The 20,977-nt window shown below is 40.4% G+C and overlaps 1 protein-coding gene across 6 annotated transcripts in view; it reads right to left on the bottom strand.

The window, feature by feature from the left end:
• Nucleotides 1–819: 819 nt before the first annotated feature.
• SPATS1 (spermatogenesis associated serine rich 1) overlaps nucleotides 820–20,977 on the bottom strand; it is a 44,395-nt gene continuing 24,237 nt past the window's right edge. For 3 of the 6 annotated variants that reach the window (XM_061146841.1, XM_061146840.1, XM_061146839.1), the window contains exons 3-8: nucleotides 14,218–14,362; nucleotides 11,278–11,402; nucleotides 9,782–9,943; nucleotides 5,649–5,769; nucleotides 4,373–4,435; nucleotides 820–1,315 (exon numbers count right to left, since the gene is read on the bottom strand). In XM_061146841.1, the coding sequence (XP_061002824.1) occupies nucleotides 1,168–1,315; nucleotides 4,373–4,435; nucleotides 5,649–5,769; nucleotides 9,782–9,943; nucleotides 11,278–11,402; nucleotides 14,218–14,362 (764 nt within the window). In that variant the 3' untranslated portion in view covers nucleotides 820–1,167. The remainder of the gene's footprint in view (nucleotides 1,316–4,372; nucleotides 4,436–5,648; nucleotides 5,770–9,781; nucleotides 9,944–11,277; nucleotides 11,403–14,217; nucleotides 14,363–20,977) is intronic. The other 3 variants (XM_061146842.1, XM_061146844.1, XM_061146845.1) reach the window with 3 other exon arrangements.

Raw genomic sequence — 20,977 nt, 5'->3', positions numbered from 1 at the left:
CACAAGACATCCCAAGTGGGCTCCCAGTGTTTCCCCAGAGTCCACTCGAACTTGGCCAGTAGATGCGCTAAATCAGCATCAGAACTTCTAACTACAAGGGGTGATGGGGCCAGGGGGTTCCTTTAGTGCATTTCAGGCCCAAATGGGAAGAAAGGTCTCAGGACAAAAAGATGTGAGAGGGCCAAGGCAGGGGACCAAAGGGAGAAGGGATGAGTCAAGGGAGACAGTCAAGGGAGAGAGGAGTGAGTCTGGTCAAGGGAGAAGGAATGAGTCCAAAGACTCCATGGAGGCAGCGCCTTGCTCTTCTTAAGGGCTTGGCCCAGGACTTGGGTGCCCTGCACTCAGAGGCTACTCCCAGATGTCACCCCTGCACTGTTAGCTGGTTCTTGTGAACCACCAGATTACCCTTGACCTTAGGAGAAGTACTAAGAAGTCAATTACCATTGACCATTCTGAAGTATAATAGGTATGTAGGAGTAAAGAGATATGATGCCTGTTATTCACTCTCAGATAACTGAGCAAAATAACAATAGTAATAATATGAGAAAAAGAGTGTGTACGCCTTTGGACAAACGTTAACTACTGTAGATTATAAGTGAAGAACATGTAGATGTTTGTTGTACGATTCTCAAAACTTTTCTATCAGTAAAGTTTTCAAAATACAAGTGAAAGGAATTCCCTGGTGGTCCAGTGGTTAGAACTCCGAGCTTTCACTGCCGAGATCCGGAGATCAGTCTCTGGTCGGGGAACTAAGATCCCACAAATGGCGCGGCGCAGCCAAAAAATAATAACAACGTTTAAAAAGGCAAACCACAGTGATTTTGCATCCAAGTCAAACATTTGATTTAGAACAGTTGCACTAACAGAAGCAATCAACAGGAAAAGGCTCTCCAGGGGCCAGTCGGTGCCTGCTTCCTGGACCTGTTTCTGTTCAGGACTATCTTGGAAAGTCGAAAGAACCTGTGGATAGAGGCACAGTTAAAGGCTGTGCTCCATCACAAGACCAACAGTTCTCGAACATATACTTGACAGCAACCCACAGCCGTGACATCTGCCCAGGGGCCACCTCGGGGCAAAGGATACCATCCACCTGGGAGAGGCTCTGCCTCTCTCCTCTCCATTGTGAAGCCTCTCAAAAGCCTGCTCCTCCGGGGTTGCCTCCAGTTGTTATGCTATTTTTTGAAAGTCCTTTGACCCACCAGCAGGTAGCAAACTGTGTAGCAAGGAGATCGCTGGCTGCCAGTTGTCAAGCTCTTCGACTTCTCTTATCTCGCTCTTCAGCATGTTGGCCTTGTCCTTCACCCAGAAAGGCAAGCTGTGGGAAGAAAACAACACCGTTTGAGTCCGCCTGATGCAAATTTGCAAACACCTTCAGGAGACAAGGTACTCCATCCTCCAAAAGTAAGAAGGCCTCCAATTCTAGAGACCAGGTGTCAACATCAAGCACCATATTGGGACTTCCCTGGTGGTCCAATGGTTAAGAATCTGTCTTCCAATACAAGGGACGAGGGCTAATCCAAGTCAGAGAACTAAGATCCCTTGCAACTAAGCTAGTGAGCCTCAACTACTGAGCCTGCATGCTCTGGAAGCCATGTGCCATAACTAGAGAGAAGCTTGAGCTCTGCAATAAAAGATTTTGCATGCCACAACTAAGACCTGATGTAGCCAAATAAATAAATATTTTTTAAAAACCTGTCATATTAGTTGTCGTCACTGTCCCTGCCCCAAACCCATGTCTCTTTTGTGTCCCTCTCTGCCCAGGAATCTGAACCCGGTAGCCTGCATCAGCTTGACTCCTCCCTGCTCCCACCTTTGAGTTGGGCTTGGCTAGTAGGAAGCACCCACAGGAGTTCAGAAGGTGCAAAGACAGAGACTGAGATGTGTCTTACTGAGCTCCTTGACTCCCACCCTGTCTCCTGAGGTACCCCAGTTCTGGAGCGGCTGTATTCTCCACGGCCACAGCGCCTTTAGAGCAGCCCTTCTCCATTCTCTCACTGCTCTGTGAACCATGAGCCCTTCTCCTGCTGTTCAGACCTAGATGTTAGTAACAGCTTCCCACTGGTGGGAGTCCCTGGGTGCTTCACCCTCCCATGTGAGTTCCCACAACCTGCTCACTCATTGGTAAACAGTCCTTTCATTAAACTGTCTTCAGAATCCCAGCAAAGTTTGCCGTCTGCTTTCTGCTGGGACCTCAGCTAATACAGATACCGGGCATCCTCCCGGGTCTGTTGAGATTTGAAAGGGCATATGCTGAGCTGTGCTGTGTGTGATCCAAGAGGCCTTAGGAAGTCTGGCTCCTGGGATGAGTCAGAGCAGGAAGATGAAGAATGCTTTCATTTTTTGGCCGCTAGAATTTTCATATTTGGGGGGAGAAATGCATTATGATTGAGAAAACACCCTGATAAACCTGCTGAAGGTAAGGAAGTCCCTGTAAGAAGACAGAGGAGGATTACCACCTGTAGGAATAGATGGGATATCATTTAAAGCTGACAACACAATAATATTGGGTTGGCCAAAAAGTTTGTTCAGGTTTTTCATAACATCTTGTATAAAAATCCAAACAAACTTTTTGGCCAACCCACTAGAAGCCCAGCTAAAAAAATCAGGGCAAAAAGCAATATAGGAAGATATCAGCATAAAGAACCAGTAGAACAAAAAACACAAGCATTCCTAAACATCCAAAGAAATAATTTTTTAACTTTTGTGAAATAAAACGGTGAAAGACTCAGGGTAAATATAATATACATAACACATGTAACAAAGTATTCTGACAGAATTTAAATCAAGTCTGTCAAATCAATAAATGCAAGTGACCCTAAATCACCTCTTAGAGAAACTACTTTTCAAATTGACTCACAGAGAAAAATCCAGTTCTATTTCTGAGAGAAAGACATAAAACACAGTAATTTGAAAGTCTAAGAATGGGCAAAAGCATATTAGTCAAATGCAAACAAAACAAAGTAAGAGTTGTAATCTTAATATCTGGCTAGTATAACACAGGACAAAATGCATTAAGTGAGAAAAAAGAAAGATATTTTTGCAGTGCTAAAGGCTGCTAGTAATAAAGACAGAAACACACTAATATTTGGACATTTTAACACACCAACTCTTAGTCCAAGGAGACCAAACGAGTGGTCAAGTGGACAAAAATGGGTAAGAAAAAATAGGGACTAAACAATAAACAATAAGATAAATCTTCTGGGTATGTATCTAAATTTGCATCCTGATAAAATAGAATGTACTTTCCTTTTTAAAAATATATATTTACTTATTTATTTATTTGGCTGAATTGAGTCTTAGTTGCAGCTCATGGGCTTAGCTGCTCCACATTACGTGGGATCTTACCAGTTCCCCAACCAGACATCAACCCCACATCTCCTACATTGCAAGGTGGATTCTTAACCAGTGGGCCACCAGGAAAGTCCCTAGAATGCACTTTAAAATTCATATGGAAAGAGTCTCAAAACTGAACGTATATTAGCTCACAAGAAAACTATGATAAATTCCATAAGATAAAAATAATAAAAACAATATTTTCTGATCACAAGGTAATACAAGTAAGAATGAATTACAAAATAAAAGCCAAAAAGCTCTCCTACCTAGAAAATCTCCCTATTAAGGAATTCTTTAGTCAAAAGGGAACTATCAGTGGGAACGACAGAATTCTTCAAAAAATAAAAATAACCTACATATCAAAATATTTTGGTTCAGAATGGAGCAGAGCTAAACTATTAGATCAGAAGAATGAGAACTTCCCTGGTGGTCCAGTGGCTGGGACTCCACATTCCCAATGCTGGGGGACCCAGGTTCAATCCCTGGTCAGGGTACTAGATTTCACAGGCTGGAACTAAGAGTTTGCATGTAGCAACTAAAGATCCCACGTGCTGTAACTAAAAGATTCAGCACAGCCAAATAAATAAAAACAATATTTTTTAAAAAGAAAAGATCAGAGGAATGATACTTTCCTCAAATACAGAAATACTAGCTTGCTCTATGCCTCTTCAAACTCTTAACCATCCTCCCTGGCTGCACTTATTTAAGTATATGTCTTTTCTTTCCCAACAAACTCTTGTGTTTTGGAAAGCAGGGACCCTGACTGTTTCTCCACATAAAATCCCTCATGGTAGAATAACACGTGGCATCTGGCAGTCTGTCAGTCATATCTACTGAAGATATAAGCAGCCAAGTGGCTAGACTCCACAGACACTTGACCTTCAAAACCAGAAACCCTCCATTCAAACCGCCTCACCCAACTACCAGGATTCAAAAGGTCCCTATGCCTCAGGTGTCTATGAGCTCCTCCATAGGAGAAAATAAATAATTGATGTGCTCATAAAGATGGGATAATATGGAATATGTTGAGATAACTCACTTGGGGATTTGTGGAAGAGGCTCAAGTGGAATAAACGTATCAAATTTCTTTTCATAAGGCACTCTGAAAATCAGAAAAGACAACCATCAGATTGGTATGGCTTCTATGGCAAAGATATCAATACTTCATTGTGTTCAATACAGTGTCTTATTTTATTGTTTTATTGCCATGTATAGACTTCAAAACCATTAAGGGCCATAATTCTTAGTATTTTTTTATCGCTTTTTGTAAACATCATTAAAACAAACATGATTAATTTTTATTGAGGTATATAGTTGATTTATAATATGTTTAAAGTGGATACATAGTGATATATGATTATTAAAGGTTATACTCCATTTGTAGTTATTATAAAATATTGGTTATAGTCCCTGTAGTTTATATTCTTGTAGCTTATTTATTTTAAACATAGTAGTTTGTACCTCTCAGTCCCCACCTCTATCTTGCCCCTCCCCAACACCCTCTCCCTACTAGTCACCATTAGTTTCTTCTCTATATCTGTGAGTCTTTCTGTTTTGTTATATTTACTTTTTAGTTTGTTTTACTTTTTAGATTCCATATATAAGTGATATCATATAGTATTTGTCTTTCTATATTTGACTTATTTTACTAAGCATAATACCTCCAAGTTTATCCATGTTGTTGCAAATGACAAAATTTCACTTTTTATGGTGGAGTATCACTCCATTGTATATATATATATATATATATATATGTACATATATATAGTATATATATATATATATAAACATCTTGTTTATCTATTCATTTGCTGAGGTTGTTTCCATATCTTGGCTATTGTAAATAATTGCTGCTATAAACATTGGGGCGCATGTATTCAAATTAGTGATTTTATTTTCTTTGGGACATGATTAATTTTCTAAAATATTTTTAATGTACTACACCAACTATTTTTCTTTTAACTTAATGACCCTCCCTTTTCTTGTCAATGCTTACTTCCAAGTGTAAGTCAACCCTACTAACCAACAATGTGATTCAGAATGAAAATTGAAGCCTTCATATGTGTGGTAGTAATAATAGGAACAAAATTAGCAACCACCTTTTTGTAGTCAAGATCCTGTGTATGATCTCAGTTACACACATGCATATATATACATACACTAAGGAAATAGACGTGGACTTTTTTTAGAAATTTTCACCAACTATGTCTTGTTGAGATTCGCCCCTTGCAAAATATAATTTATATGTAGCAGAGAGAAATACAATTCCTTTAAAGTTCACTAAATAATGCTAGTATTAACATACATACACTTACACTGAAAAATTCACTGGAGGGAGAGTTGATCCTGCTTTGTGGAAGCCTTTACTCTGTTCTGGATACATATATGGATTATCTCCTGGAGTTAACTTTGGGATTCCATTCCTGGGGTCAAGAACTGTGAATGGTGTTTAAAAACAAAATCATAAAAAGAGCTGAAAATGGTCCACAGATTTGCTCTAAGTATTGACATGACAATGGAAATAGGATAATTTAGTGTTTTATCATTAGGTACATATAGATGTCTTAACTGCTCTGTTTATGATTGTTTCACCTTGAGGAGATGAAAACTGTGAGCCTGAAATAAAGTAAAAGTAAAAAATAAATTTAAAAAACAGATTAAAAAACTTTTTAAAACTGTGAGCCTATGTTTAAGACATTTTTTTAAAGGTGTTATGATTACTTTACCCTGGGAAAGAACAATAACTTAGGTTTGGATGGAATGGTTTGGTTTAAAATGAATGATGAATCAAAAGTTATCTGCAATGATGAGCATAAACTCTGCCTTGAAATCTTTTCATTCCTAAGCATTAGTGTATTTTGAATCCCTGAATTCCTCAGGGATTAAGGGTGATTTTAATTGGGGCTCTGCCTCTCTGATTGAATCTCAACTAAAAAGGGTCCTGGCTCCTCCTTCTGACTCAAAGACTAGGACAGGGGTTTCCCTGGTGGCACAGTGGATAAAATCTGCCTACCAATGCAGGGGACATGGGTTCGATCTGTGGTCCAGGGAGATTCCACATGCTGTGGAGCAACTAAGCCCGTGTGCCCTAATTATTGAGCCTGTGCTCTAGAGCCTGGGGGCCGCAACTGCTGAGCCCATGTGCCACAACTACTGAAGCCCTAGAGCCGTGCTCCACATGAGAAGCCACCAGAATGAGAAGCCCGTGCACTGCAACTAGAGAGTAGCCCCTTCTCACTGAAACTAGGGAAAAGCTCGTGCAGCAACAAAGACCCAGCACAGCCAAAAATAAAATAATTAATTTAAAAAAAAAAAGACGGAGGTGGTGCAGCAGTGGGAGGTGGCCTTCCTGGTGAAGAGGAGTCAGGAAAAAGTCTACTGATGCTGAGTAAACACTGCTTACTCAGCCCATGCTCTGACACCCGACCCAGCCCCTTCCAATGGCCCAGGAACAAGAAACTAACCACATGAGTTGACAGGGAGTCAGGCTGGTTCGGGATGGTCATTTAAACGTGCACCTCCAACACCATATGCATCTCCTAAGAAAATAATCCTGGCCTGCAAGACTGTCTTGGGACTAGAAGCAGGGACATGCGGCTGGGAACACAATCTCACACCCAACAAACAGGACTCCTTTTAAAATTTTTATTTATTTTGAAAGTTTTTTTATATATTTGTATTTATTTAGCTGGGCCAGGTCTTGGCCGTGGCACTTGGGAAACTTCAATCTTTTTTGCAGCATGTGGGATCTAGTTTCCTGACCAGGGATTGAACCCGGGCCCCTGCTTTGGGAACACGGAGTCTTAGCAACTGGACCATCAGGGAAGTCCCTCATTTACTTTGTTTTTTGGCTGTGCTGGGTCTTGGTTGCTGCTCGGGCTTTTCTCTAGTTGCAGTGCTCGGGCTTCTGTTGTTTCAGCTCCCGGGCTCTAGAGCTCAGTAGCTGTGGCACATGGGCTTAGCTGCTTAGTTGCTCTGCAGCATGTGGGATCTTCCCAGGCCAGGGATGGAACCCATGTCTCCTGCATTAGTAGGTGGATTCTTTACCACTGAGCCACCAAGGAAGCCCTCGTCATCTACTTTTAATATATACTTGCAGTTGTCCCTGTTCTGGCCAGTGAGACAAAGAAGTCTCCCAAGGACCACATGGGAAAACTTTCCTTCCTTCTAAAAGGGGAAGGCAACAGCAGATTTTCCTTTTTTATGTCTTTAATACAAATATGATGCTTAGAACTACAACAATTATCTTGTAACTATAAGGGGACAAGCATCAAGACAAAAAAATTCAACATTACGAAGAATGGTGATACATCAAAAAATCCAAAATGAGCCTGTAACTTTGATGACATCATTGGACAACCAGACCAAATAGGTCACCTAGATACCAAAGCTTCTTGTTAATTACTTTAAAGATATCTTACAATTTAAGTCTCTGATAATTTGATTTTTCTCTTACTTGTGGCCAAAAGCATGCCTAAGTAATAGACAGCTAAACTTAGTCCCTTCTTGGTTTTTCTCAGTTGTTCCAGATTTAAACCAGTTTAATGAATGTTTGCTGTTCCTCCCTAGGATTGCATCTCAGGAGTGAGAAGTTAGAATGTGCACAGCAGGATTACATGACATCAGGATCTATGAGAAGGCTCTGAGTCCTGGGTCACCATACGCAAACCACACGGGTACCTGCTGCTTTCTGAGAGCTGGCATCTATTTCTGTTGTCTACTAAAATGGGCCATCTAGTCTGATCCTCTGAAGCCATCCCTGTCTGCCATGCATCAGGTGAAACACGCATTTATTCCCATATGACCCCTGGCTTGGTGGTCGACAGTGCACCCTACGGCAGCCTCCAGGCATTCCAGCTGTACCAACAGCTCTCCTGGCTTGCTCGCTTGCTCTCTCTCTCTCTCTGTCCTAAGCTCCACAGTCTTTACAGGGCACAGAAATGCTACTATTCATCCACATCTCCTGGATGGATGAGACCCTCAGGGGGCTTTCTCCCCAAACATTGCCCAGATCATCATTGTCTGCGCACAGTCAGGAGAGATGCCACTTCACCTGGAAGCTCAAGGTCTTCCCCCAGCCACCCTGTGAGGCAGAAGCCCCAACTAGACTCATGCCCCCTCAGCCACTAGATTTTGATCTCAGGAGTTGGGTAGGACACAGAACTCCTCAAAGTCCCCATATCAGTGACTACTTTCTCACCTCCTCTAGTCTGGCTTTTGGGGTATTCTCTATCCATGCAAGGGCTTCCCTGGGGGCTCAGTGGTAAAGAATCCACCTGCCAATGCAGGAGACATGGGTTCAATCCCTGGGTCAAGAAGATGCCCTGGAGGAGGAAATGGCAACCCATTACAGTATTCTTGCCTAAAAAATCCCATGGACAGAGAAGCCTGGAGAGCTACAGTCCATCGGGTCGGACAAGAGTTTGACATGACTTAGCAAGTAAATAACAACTACCCAAGGAAAAGCCTTGGTTTTCAAAACTACTTGTCTCTGCTGTGAGTTTAAAAGTCTATTTTAAAACTCAAAAAAAAAAAAACCAAGAAGTTTCCATTTCTTTCTCTTTGTATACTGGAGTGGGTAGCCTTTCCCTTCTCCAGGGGCTCTTCCCAACCCAGGGATCAAACCCAGGTCTCCCACACTGCAGGCGGATTCTTTACCAGCTGAGCCACCAGGGAAAGCCAACAATACTGGAGTGGGTGGCATATACCTTCTCCAGCGGATCTTCCCAGGAATTGAACTGGGGTCTCCTGCATTGCACGCAGATTCTTTACCAACTGAGCTACCAGGGAAGCCCTATTTTCCTACAACAGCAATCTTATTCTTCCCTGAAGCACTTGCTGACTCCTATACAGGTATTTCTTAGAAGTGTGTGCCATAAATGGTCCCTTGGTATTCAGAAACTCTTTAGGGTCTTTCAATAAACTTATGATGGCTAAGTTGGAACAGAGAACTCACCAAATCACCAGCTGAGGAGATATATATACACACTTCCTCATCACATCTACCTTTCATTAAATCAGCTACAAAACAACAACACACACTGAAGCTAAGGTTTACAGGATGTTTTCCTTGTAAAGAATCGAAAATATAATTTAAATGCATGTGACAAGCAGCATCTAATTGAAACATGAATTCTTTTCCTTGGACTTCAATGGAGGTTTCTATTAATAAGTATCCGAGACAACTTATCTGATGACTTAAATATCACATTAGCATTTTATGAAACTCAGAGAAAAACAAAAATGTGGATCAGCATATGGTGTGAATTCTTTGCCAGAAAGTGCAGCCTGCCAACCACCCCCTTGTCTTTCCTATTTTCCTGGCTGCACCTGGATGACACAGTGACCCCCTAGGTCTGCCCCAGCCACACAATGCTGGGCCGCCGGAATGACAACTCACGAGTATTCTGGGGCATTGCACAATGAAGATTCAGGAGGAAAACGTTACCATATTTCTTTCTCCCAAGGCTCTTGTCCACTATCCTCTCTGACAGAGACCTCGTATTGCCGAGGAAGACCCCGTTAAAGAAACACTGCTTTCCAACATGGTAGGTGTGGATGTTGCTGCTAAACCTTGGATAAAATGTCCACTCAGGACGCTGCCCATCTTCTGCAAGACATCAGAAATGCTTCCATCAGCACTGCTCCCAGCCTCACAGTGTAGCTGGATAACAAAATAGTGTGAACCCCCACCCCCACCCCCACCCCCAGCTCTATCTCGCTATACGATCTGTATCAATGTGTGTAGTTCCATAATTCTACATCAGGGGCAGTGTTAACCTCTATGGGACTAGGCACAAAAGAAGGGAAGTAGAGAGAAAGCTATCTAAGAGGGCTCTTTGTTTCCTTTTTACCCTCCCTTTCAAAAATAAAGCCAGTTTTATGGTTGGAAGTGATGGATGGGTTAGGAAGCTCAGAGACAGTTTTACAAGCATCTGTGAGCCAATCTTCACTCTAATAAATGTGTAGGAATAGAAAGCCCATCAGGGGAAGGTCTGGAACACCCATGGCATCTTAACCAGATGGCACATGCACAGGCTACAGAAACCCAGAGAGATGCGATGTGATTAGGACCAAGGAGAAAGGCTGCTCTGAGACCTCAGGCTAGCTACCGGACTTCTCAGTGCCTCTGTCTCTTCGTCCGACCCTTTTCCTATAAAACTGCTCAAGTGATTTTAAACGGTAAAAGATCTCCTACAGCTTACAGCTCTAGGGTTGCTTAAGAAACTCTTGTCTCCTTGGTGGCCGTGAAGGACCAGAGGCTTTGGAGGCAGGCATGTTTGAGTTCTAATCCCATCCCTTCACTTCCTAACTATGTGTGCTTGTGTAGGTAACTGAATCTCTCCAACTTCAGTTTCCTTCTGTGTAAAACAGGTAGGTCTGTATTAGCCACACAGGTCTATATGTGTTGACACAGAAAGGATCCATGATCTATTTATACTTTGAGTGAAAACAATACTTTGAAAATAATCTGTGTACTATTTTCTATCAGTGAAAATATTGTGGTATATTACAATCCATAAATATATATATATTAAACATATATATGTTTATACATATACAAATATATTTCAAATACATATACATTAAAAAAAATACATATACATTTACATTTCAAAATTCTCGAAGAATAGATATCAAACTCTTCACAACTATGGAGCAGAATAGGGGGATGATTAGAAAATATTGGGGAAGGGGTTTTCATACTCTACATGTTTCTTTATTATTTTAATATTTTATTATAGTACTTTTATGTTTATAAGGCATTATTTTTGCAAAACATATAACAGTAGCTGCCCCGCTGAGTTGTGAGAATTAGAGATGAAGTATGTTGAGTGCCAGGCACCTAGTGGGTCTTCTGTGAATGGCACCCAACAGTATGGCAGCCTTCTGCAAAGACCCTGGGCATGGAGGTATATGGAAGAGGACCTATGATCTACTCACTTGTCTGCAACTTGAGCAGGCTGAATTCCTGGGGATATTTATCCTTTTGGACTTCAGGCAATGAAGTTTCAGAGGAGTGATCAGAATGTGAGGAGGAGGATTTCAGATCCAACTCTGCAGCAGGGCTGGAAACGAAGCAGAAGGATGAAAATGTCAATGTGCTTAAATTGGAAGTTACAACCTGATCTTATATCTCTTACACCAGAATTGCCCTCATGTATGAAAACTAGGACTACTCTTCACTAAAAGTCCATGAGCATATAATTTATTTATTCACAATTTGAGGGGATTGAAATATATTCCAAAGATGCATGCTTAAAGGCAGTTTGGTGTTCAAAAGTTAAATATAGAATTATCATATAACCCAGAAATTCCACTCCTGGCATACACCTAAACATTAGGCTGAATAAAAGAAGCCAGACACAAAGACCATATTGGTGACTCCATTTATACGAAATATCCAGAACAGGTAAATCCACAGAGATAAAATTAATGGTTATCCAGGGCTGGAGGGATAGGGGACATGACGGTGACAGGTTTCTTTAAGAAGGCAATAAAAATGTCCTAAAATTGATTGTGATAATGGTTGTATTATTAAACTGGTGAATTACATGGTATATGAATTATGCTTCAACTAAAACTGCTACCAAAAAATGCATGTTCAATAAAATCATTAAATGGAAATAAAAAATCAATCAGTATAAAGAAAAGAGAAAGAAATAATCAAAAACAAGCCTCGACTGAAATGGCTATAATAACAGAGCACTATGTTTAGTACGGAACTTCCTGGCAGTTAAAAATGCCTGCAATGAGCTATTGTGGGCATCAACAGAAAAAGCCATCACTTCTGGTCTTAGTGGCCTAGCATTTGATAGATGGCCTTGGACAATGCTTTCAGGTAGAGTTATCTGTTATCAAGTCATAGGATCTTTTTTTATAATATTATGTCACTCTGATATTGGAATCATTTCAAACCAACTTCATGTTGATCATTTTGTTTGCTGCTGACAAAAAAATCCTGTTACTATAGGTGGGGCCAGTAGCATCATTTCCATTTGCAAAGGAAATGAGCCCTCAAAGAAACTCACAAAGCACATCCTAGAGAGGGGCCGAGCTGGATCTGCAGGTTAACTCTGGACTATGTTGCCTAAAAATTATAAAGAACCCTGGGTCCATAACTCACAGTCTTGCATAGCCCAACTTCAGTTTTAAGTAAACAGTCCCATACTAATGTCTTTGAACTTCCATAGTGTGCAGATAAAGCAAAAAACCCAACAACTCAGAGTCTACCCTCCCAGTTCCAAATGTATAATAACTTTGACACTGGGTGATATATGGCTCTCCTAAATACATTTTATATATTTGGGTTTGCTGAATTAACTGCGTAGAAAACATTGCCAAGATAAAGGAAACATTCCAAAAGAACTTTAGAACTATCCACCTACTTGTTTCACTCGACAAACACGTATCTGAATACATTTTGGGGCAAGCATTGCTCTAGCACTGGGGATCCAAAGAGTCCCTGCTCTCAGGAGCTTAGGGTCAAGGGGAAGAGGACATGGACAGATAAACAGGTGAAAGAGTGGGTAAATGCAGAGTTGTAAAAAACAGGTTTTGCAAAAAAGTAGTAAAATAGGATCTTAACTGTGAAAAATAATTACATATTTCCATGCATAAGAAATAGATTTTTCTTTCATGCATATAAAAAACGTTAACACCAATTCTCTAAGAGATGAGATTACCATGGTAGTTGTTTTTTATACTGCCTTTTATATTTTCAAAATTCCTATAATGAACTTAAATAACTTTATTTTTTAATTTAATTATGTATTTATGGCTGTGCTGGGTATTCGCTGCAACACAGGCTTTTCTCCAGCTGTGGCTTCTTCACTGAGGTGACTTCTCTTGTTGCGCAGCACAGGCTCGAGGGCTCAGTCCTTGCAGTTCCCGGGCTCTAGGGCACGTGGACTCAGCAGTTGTAGTGCAAGGGTTTAGTCGCTCCCTGGTATGTAGGCTCTTTCTGGACCAGGGATTGAACCCATGTCCCTTGCATTAACAGGAGGATTCTTCACCACTGAGCCACCATGGAAACCACTAAATTACCTTCATTACAACAAAAACTGTTAGAAAAAGCTTTTTAAGACTTTGTATCATAAGAAATCAAACAGAGCAAAGTATATAAAACAGCACAATGTTACAAATACTTATAAAGCCAACATACAAGACAAGAAATAACGCATGGCCAGCCCTTTCCTCCCACTCCCCGGAAACCATCTGTGTCCCTTTCCCAGAGAGGTAACCACAGTCCTGACTCTTGACTGTTATGGTAACCATTTCTTTGCTGTTCTTTAAGAGTTTACCACCAGAACTTCTTTGGTGGTCCAGGGGTTAAGAACCTGCCTTCCAATGCAGGGAACACAGGTTTGGTCCCTGGTCAGGAAACTAAGATCCCACACGCCCTGGGGCAACCAAGCCCACAGGCCACAAGGAACATCCATGTGCCACAACTAAGACACAATGCAGCCAAAAACAAAAATGACATAAATGAAGATTTTTTAAAAGGTTTACCACCTGTGTGTATATATTTGTATTCCCAAAAATACGTAGTTTAATTTCACCTTCATAATAGCCAGCCCTTGCACAGTCTGTGTTTTACGCCGAGTCTTCTAATCACTTTATATGTATTACCTCATTTCATCCTCACAACAATCTCCTGAAGTATTACCCTCTCTCCATTTTGCAGATAAGAAAGCTGAGGCCCAGGGAGGTGAAGTAATTTGCCCAAATTCACACAGATACCAACTGACTGAGTGAGATGTGAACCCAGCCTGGCTCCGGAATCCATGCTCTTGTAAACATGTCACACTCCCTCTCAGACTGTTGGTTCCTTGGTTAGAATTGACCCCAATGTTTACGGCTCTTCCCTGGACCCTTACTTACTCTAGGTGGACAAGGCCTCTGCAAGGGCTGAGAGGCTTACCGACACTCAGACCTGTTTCAGTAGATGAGAGGCTGACCCTTCTGCCAGATGATGTTATGTTGGCAAAGCATCCCTTAGATTCCAGAAGATCATTGTGCTTGGTATCTGCAACACATAGATATCACCACTGGATTACATTCATGAAACTACCTCCCACTTGATCTTGTTCCCCAGATGGTAAATAATTCCTTTAAAAAAAAAAAAAACTATAAGAAAATTCTCAGAAATGAGAGTCAGGCTTCTCTGACGCTGGAGTACATTTTTAGAATGACTGCTCTTCCACCTACCATTTCATGATTCACATGTGTGGCATCTACCGGGCACCTCTGCAAATTCCCACCATCCACCAGTGGGACTACCCCTTAGCCAGGTTTTATTCATTTCCTATCAACTCCCTCTCAAATTCATTTACCAAGTGAATCACATCCTTCCCACACTTGTCAAGTCCCAACTCTATTACCAAACACCTTACTCTTAAGAGGACTTTGCCTGTGACTCTACAAAGTTTAAAGTTTAAATTCTACAAAATCTGTCCTCTCACAATACCCCCATGCTGGAGTTTCTCAGGGTAAGAACTATTGCATCGGAGTTACCTGAGAGGCCTGTTAAAAATACAGATTCCCAGGATAAAGAAGATGTGATACATAAATACAATGGAATATTACTTAAGCATTAGAAAAAATGAAATAACATCATTTGCAGCAACATGGATGGGCCTGGAGATTGTCATATGAGTGAAGTCAGACATCCCTTATAAAAATGTGGAATCTAAAAAAAGAATGATACAAATGAACTTATTTACAAAACAGACTTACAGACTTAGAGAATGAATTTATGGCTGCTAGTATTCTAACTCTTATGAATATACAGTGGAAGTGAGAAATAGATTTAAGGGACTAGATCTGATAGACAGAGAGCCTGATGAACTATGGATGGAGGTTCATGACATTGTACAGGAGACAGGGATCAAGACCACCCCCATGGAAAACAAATGCAAAAAGGTAAAATGGTTGTCTGAGGAGGCTTTACAAATAGCTGTGAAAAGAAGAGAAGCAAAAAGCAAAGGAGAAAAGGAAAGATATTCCCATTTGAATGCAGAGTTCCAAAGAATAGCCAGGAGAGATAAGAAAGCCTTCCTCAGCGATCAATGCAAAGAAATAGAGGAAAACAACAGAATGGGAAAGACTAAAGATCTCTTCAAGAAAATTACAGATACCAAGAGAACATTCCATGCAAAAATGGGCTCAGTAAAGGACAGAAATGGTATAGACTTAACAGAAGCAGAAGATATTAAGAAGAGGTGGCAAGAATACACAAAAGAACTGTATAAAAAAGATCTTCATGACCCAGATAATCACGATCACTCACCTAGAACCAGACATCCTGGAATGTGAAGTCAAGTGGGCCTTAGAAAGCATCACTACAAACAAAGCTAGTGGATGTGATGGAATTCCAGTTGAGCTATTTCAAATCCTGAAAGATGATGCTGTGAAAGATGATTGCTGCACTCAATATGCCAGCAAATTTGGAAAACTCAGCAGTGGCCACAGGACTGGAAAAGGTCAGTTTTCATTCCAATCCCTAAGAAAGGCAATCCCAAAGAATGCTCAAACTACCACACAATTGCATTCATCTCACACACTAGTAAAGTAATGCTCAAAATTCTCCAAGCCAGGCTTCAGCAATACGTGAACCATGAACTTCCAGATGTTCAAGCTGGTTTTATAAAAGGCAGAGGAACCAGAGATCAAATTGCCAATATCCGCTGGATCATCAAAAAAGCAAGAGAGTTCCAGAAAAACATCTATTTCTGCTTTATTGACTACGCCAAAGCCTTCGACTGTGTGGATCACAATAAACTGTGGAAAATTCTGAAGGAAATGGGAATACCAGACCACTTGACCTGTCTCTTGAGACACCTGTGTGCAGGTCAGGAAGCAACAGTTAGAACTGGACATGGAACAACAGACTGCTTCCAAATAGGAAAAGGAGTACATCAAGGCTGTATATTGTCACCCTGCTTAGTTAACTTATATGCAGAGTACATCATGAGAAATGCTGGGCTGGAAGAAGCACAAGCTGGAATTAAGATTGCCGGGAGAAATATCAATAACCTCAGATATGCAGATGACACCACCCTTATGGCAGAAAGTGAAGAGGAACTAAAGAGCCTCTTGATGAAAGTGAAAGAGGAGAGTGAAAAAGTTGGCTTAAAGCTCAACATTCAGAAAACTAAGATCATGGCATCTGGTCCCATCACCTCATGGGAAATAGATGGGGAGACAGTGGAAACAGTGTCAGACTTTATTTTTGGGGGCTCCAAAATCACTGCAGATGGTGATTGCAGCCATGAAATTAAAAGACGCTTACTCCTTGGAAGGAAAGTTATGACCAACCTAGATAGCATATTAAAAAGCAGAGACATAAAAAAAAAAATAAAAAATAAAAAGCAGAGACATTACTTTGCCAACAAAGGTCTGTCTGGTCAAGGCTATGGTTTTTCCAGTGGTCATGTATGGATGTGAGAGTTGGACTGTGAAGAAAGCTGAGCACCGAAAAATTGATGCTTTTGAACTGTGGTGTTGGAGAAGACTCTTGAGAGTCCCTTGGACTGCAAGGAGATCCATCCAGTCCATCCTGAAGGAGATCAGTCCTGGGTGTTCATTGGAAGGACTGATGCTGAAGCTGAAACTCCAATACTTTGGCCACCTCATGTGAAGAGTTGGCTAATTGGAAAAGACCCTGATGCTGGGAGGGATTGGGGGCAGGAGAAGAAGGGGACGACAGAGGATGAGATGGCTGGATGGCATCACTGACTCGATGGACATGAGTTTGAGTAAACTCCAGGAGTTTGTGATGGACAGGCAGGCCTGGTGTGCTCCGATTCATGGGGTCGCAAAGAGTCGGACACGACTGAGCGACTGAACTGAACTGACTGACTGAGTGGGGCAAAATGGGGGACAGGATCGTTAGGGAGTTTGGGATGAACACTGCTATATTTAAAATGGATAACCAACAAGGACCTACTGTACAGCCCAGGAAACACTGCTCGATGATACGTGGCAGCCTAGGACGGGAGGCGAGTTTAGAATAGACACATATATTTGTATGGCTGAGTCCCTTTGCCGTCCACCTGGAACTATCACATTGTTAATTGGCTATACTCCAATATAAAATTAAAAGTTTTTTAAAAAAGAAAAAAAAATACAGATTACCAGAATAAATGGAAAAAGGGGGTGCTAAAATAGACATGAGTTTGAGTAAACTCCAGGAGTCGGTGATGGACAGGGAGGCCTGGCGTGCTGCGACTCATGGGGTCGCAAAGAGTCGGACACGACTGAGCGACTGAACTGAACTGAACTGAACTGAAAATAGATAACTAACAAGGACCTGCTGTAAAGTACAGGGAACTCTGCTCAATACTCTGTAATAACAGAAGTGGGAAAAGAATTTTAAAAAGAGTAAATACATGTCTGTGTATAACTGAATCACTTTGCTGTATACCTGAAATTAATGCAACACTGTTCGTCAACTACACTCCAATATAAAAATTAAAATATAAAATATAAATTTTATAAAAATAAAAATTAAAATTAATATTAAAAAAATTAAATGGGGGTGGTGGGAGAAAAAACAACATAAAACATTAAAAAATAAGAAATAATTCAAAAATACCAATTCCCAAATCCCATTACAGACCCATCAAACTGGAATCTTGGTCAGTGAATCCTGGGAATCCACATTTTGAAGAAGCCTCACTCCCTCAGTAGTTCTTAGGCTCATGTCTGGCAGTGAAATTCCTCCTCTTCAAGCCCAGTTCCATCACTGCACTCATTCTATCCTTCTCCTCTTCCTGATTCTCCACATGCGTCCAATGATGAGAATCAACTTGGGACACTTGTTCAACATGCAGATTCCAGGGGTCCAAGCCAACTTACGGGGAGGGGGGGGAAGCAACTCGGGAATGTGTATGTTTAAGAAGCACCTCGGGTGATTCTCAGAGCCAGCCAAGTGTGGGAAGAGCTGTTTTGGCACAAGGCTCTGAGCCATGCCTTGGAGGAGGGCATGGCAGCCCACTCCAGTATTCTTGCCTGGAGAATCCCAATGAACAGAAGAGGCTGGCGGGCTGCAGTCCACGGGGTCACAAAGAGCTGGACATGACTGAGCGACTAAGCACAGCATGGCATGCAGCCTAGGGCAGCCTTCCGTACATGAGGGCCAACTGGTTGCTTGAGGAGTGACTAGTTGGGATGGAGTGGAACCCAGTGGAGGGCAGAGCTGTGAAGAAAAAGCACAGGTCTCCAGCAGCCCCAGATATGGAGCCACAAATGTGGTATCAAGAAGATAATACAGACCACACTCTCTGACCACATGCAATACTATTAAAAATCAATAAAAAAAAGCCAGCCAAAAAAAAAAAAAAGGACAGCCAAAAAACACCCATAAGCTTGGAAACTCAAACCACATCTCCAAACATTTCACATAATAGAAGAGTGCATAATGTGACTCATGAGGTACTTAATGATCAATGACATAAGTACAATATATCAAAACTTGTAGATTCAACTAAAGCAGTAATTAGAACCGAGAGCCTTAAATGCATACACTGTCTTTTACAGAATGTAAGACACCATCAGTTGTAAAAACATTATTATTTTATGGACCACAAAGAACAGAGGCTGCCAGTTAAATTATGACACATGCTTTATCATTTTGGACTTTTATATTTATTGAAGAATCCTTTTAGACTTACTTAGATATAGATTTTAATCCTGCGCATATTTAAAGAAGGAAAATAAAAGCAAAATGAAATGGCTAAAGGCACTCGTGGGGCTTTCCAGGTGGTGCTAGTAGTAAAGAATTGCCTGTCAATGTGGGATACGCAAGAGACTCGGGTTTGATCCCTAGGTCAGGAAGATCCCCACTCTAGTATTCTTACCTGGAAAAATTCATGGACAAAGGAAAGGAGTCGGACAAGACTAAGCGACTGAGCACAAGGCATTCTTAAACCTTACGCACATTCAAAAGTCTTATTACTGAATCACTTTTCACCTCAATCCCTAATGTCCACATTTTCCACCAAAATGATCTCAATGCAACAAGAATATAGGTGACAGAGCATTTCTTAAGTGCCTCTGGAATTTTCTTCCAAACCACAGACACACCTCTGTGTTATTCAGTGCTCATCCAGCAAAGTGTATACCAACTACTTCACAGGGGCTACTGGGCCCATGGCACTGGTAAGACCCATCCAACTTCAGAGACACAAGCTGTGAAAAATGTCCATCTTACAAGTGACAGTTTGTAGTGTCAGAAAACAAAGATTCTAAAATTAATGACCTAAACTTTCAATTCAAGATATAAGGGGGAAAAGACAAATGCCTCAAAATGATAAGGAAAGAAATAACTAAATAAAAGCAGAAATGAATGAAATAAAGATGACTATGAGAATTAGCGGTTCATGAAAAAAATTAAAAATGTAGATAAAGTTCAAGAAAAAATTTTTAATATAAGTAAACAGTATAAGAAATGAAAAAGAGGCCATAATTACAAATAAAACAGAAATAATTTTACCCATAAAGAAATTGAGTACCAGAAATATCAAATAACTTGCACAAGGTTACAGAGCAATGGAGTATAATGCATAGAATGTAGTTTAGGGTCTTCCCTGGAGGTCCACTGGTTAAGACTCTGAGCTTCCACTGCAAGGGGCACGGGTTTGATCCTTGGTTGGGGAACTAAGATCACCATGCACTACACAGTGCAGCCAAAAAACCAAACAACAAAAAATGTAATTTAATGTTGCAATAATCATGATGGAACTGACACAAACCCTGACAGATAAATCAATAGAACAAAACAGCAAATGTAGCTAGAATAAAATTTTATGTGGTAGTAGTGGCATTTTATCACAGTGAAGAAAGAATGGATCATTCAAAAAAATATTTCTGTAACAACTAATTAACCATTTGGAATAAAAATAAAATTAAACCTCCCTTATCCCCAAATAAATTTCAAATGAATTACAAATTTCAATACAAAAATTAAAAGATGTATCTGAAAAAATAAGTGAATATTTAAATAATGTTAGAGTGGGGAAGTTATTTCTAAGAAAGGTATCAAATACAGGACAAAAAAAAAAGATGCATAGATTTGAATACACACACATTTAAAACTTTCATAGCAAACTATAAATAGATTCATAACATACAGGATAAAAAAAGAGCTAATAATAATCATGACAAAGCATGAGTTTTTAAAAATTTATAAGATGAAAATCTTATAACCAACAGGAAAAAAAAAACAGCAAAAGACATAATTAGGTAATTCACTAAACACACATATATAGACAATGTATGTTTGGGGAAAAAAATTCATCCTTACAGTATTAAAAGAGCTGAACTTAAAACAAGATATCATTATTATTTGCTATCCATTTACAAATACCTAAGGCTGGCACAGCTTTGAGGAATGACATTCTTGTACACCGCTACTGAAAAAATCTCCATCTTACTGAAGAGTAATTTGCCCATTTATGTCCTCCAAAATCTATGAGAAGGGCTCTTTCATTCCAAGGTTCTACTTTCAGTAACATATCTATGAAAAGGGTATGAAATGTATATATAAAGATGCAGAAAGGATCCAAATACGTAAAGGAAAAAATAATATTAAGAGCAGAGATGTCTTCTGGGTTGAGCCTCATATCAGTTTTGAGTTACT

Source organism: Dama dama, chromosome 7 (assembly GCF_033118175.1).
Source record: "Dama dama isolate Ldn47 chromosome 7, ASM3311817v1, whole genome shotgun sequence".
Lineage (NCBI taxonomy): Eukaryota > Metazoa > Chordata > Mammalia > Artiodactyla > Cervidae > Dama > Dama dama.
The sequence above is the reverse complement of the archived record's forward strand: the minus strand, read 5'-3'. Positions and strand labels throughout refer to the sequence as shown.